The sequence below is a fragment of the Buceros rhinoceros genome, unplaced genomic scaffold (assembly GCF_000710305.1).
Source record: "Buceros rhinoceros silvestris isolate BGI_N320 unplaced genomic scaffold, ASM71030v1 scaffold33220, whole genome shotgun sequence".
In the NCBI taxonomy this organism is placed as follows: domain Eukaryota; kingdom Metazoa; phylum Chordata; class Aves; order Bucerotiformes; family Bucerotidae; genus Buceros; species Buceros rhinoceros.
In genome coordinates, this window is record NW_010390711.1 from 541 (window position 1) to 1,268 (window position 728).

General features: G+C 64.3%; 1 protein-coding gene across 1 annotated transcript in view; it reads right to left on the bottom strand.

Moving 5' to 3' along the window:
- Window positions 1-207: 207 nt before the first annotated feature.
- The window catches only part of ASB12 (ankyrin repeat and SOCS box containing 12), a gene marked incomplete at its 3' end in the record, with an annotated part of 976 nt that continues 455 nt past the window's right edge, over window positions 208-728 (bottom strand). Inside the window, exon 2 of the mRNA XM_010138786.1 lies at window positions 208-728. This exon is cut by the window's right edge and continues 1 nt beyond it. Within this exon, the coding sequence (XP_010137088.1) occupies window positions 208-728 (521 nt within the window).

Sequence of the window (728 nt, forward strand, 5' to 3'; positions counted from 1 at the left end):
CTGCCGCTGGCCACAGCCAGCAGCGGGAACTGGGGATGGCTGGTGGGACTTGGGGGCTGAGGACAGGGGTCATCAGCGGAGGAGGAGGAGCGAGAGCTCGAGAGAGACCCATGTGCTCAAGAGATGCTGCAAAGGGAGGTGACGCTGGTGGGAAAGCCTGGGTGAGGGGAAGGAGGTGAGGGGAAGCGGAAGCAACTTGCACCCAACCGTGCTCGTTCGCAGCCCCGGGGCCACGCTCGCGGATTACCTCTGGCCTGCAGCAGCAGCTCCAGGCCCTTGCTGTGGGGCACTGTCGCGTCCGTCGTGACGTTGGGCAGGTACACGTTGGCTCCAAAGTCGATGAGCAGCTTGATGAACTCGCTCCTGCAGCCGTGCCGCAGGCAGGTTTCCAGCAGCGTCTTGGGCTCCTTGATCTGGGCGATCACCCTCGCCTCGGTGCAGTTATAGTCAGGATCAGCCCCGTAAAGCAGCAGCATCTTAAAGCACTCCAGGTGCCCGTACGCGGCAGCGAGGTAGAGGGGACCTGAACAAGCCACCGAGTTGGCAGCCCACGCGGGCAGCCTCGGCTGAACGTTGGTTTCCGCGCCGTGGTCCAGGAGCTGCTGCAGGATGCCCACGTTCCCATCCCTCGCGGCGATGAGCAGCGGCGAGCAGTTGTTGTAGATGCTGCCGATCGGGCTGGCCCCCGCGTCCAGGAGGACCTTCACGCATTCCCGGTGGCCATTGGT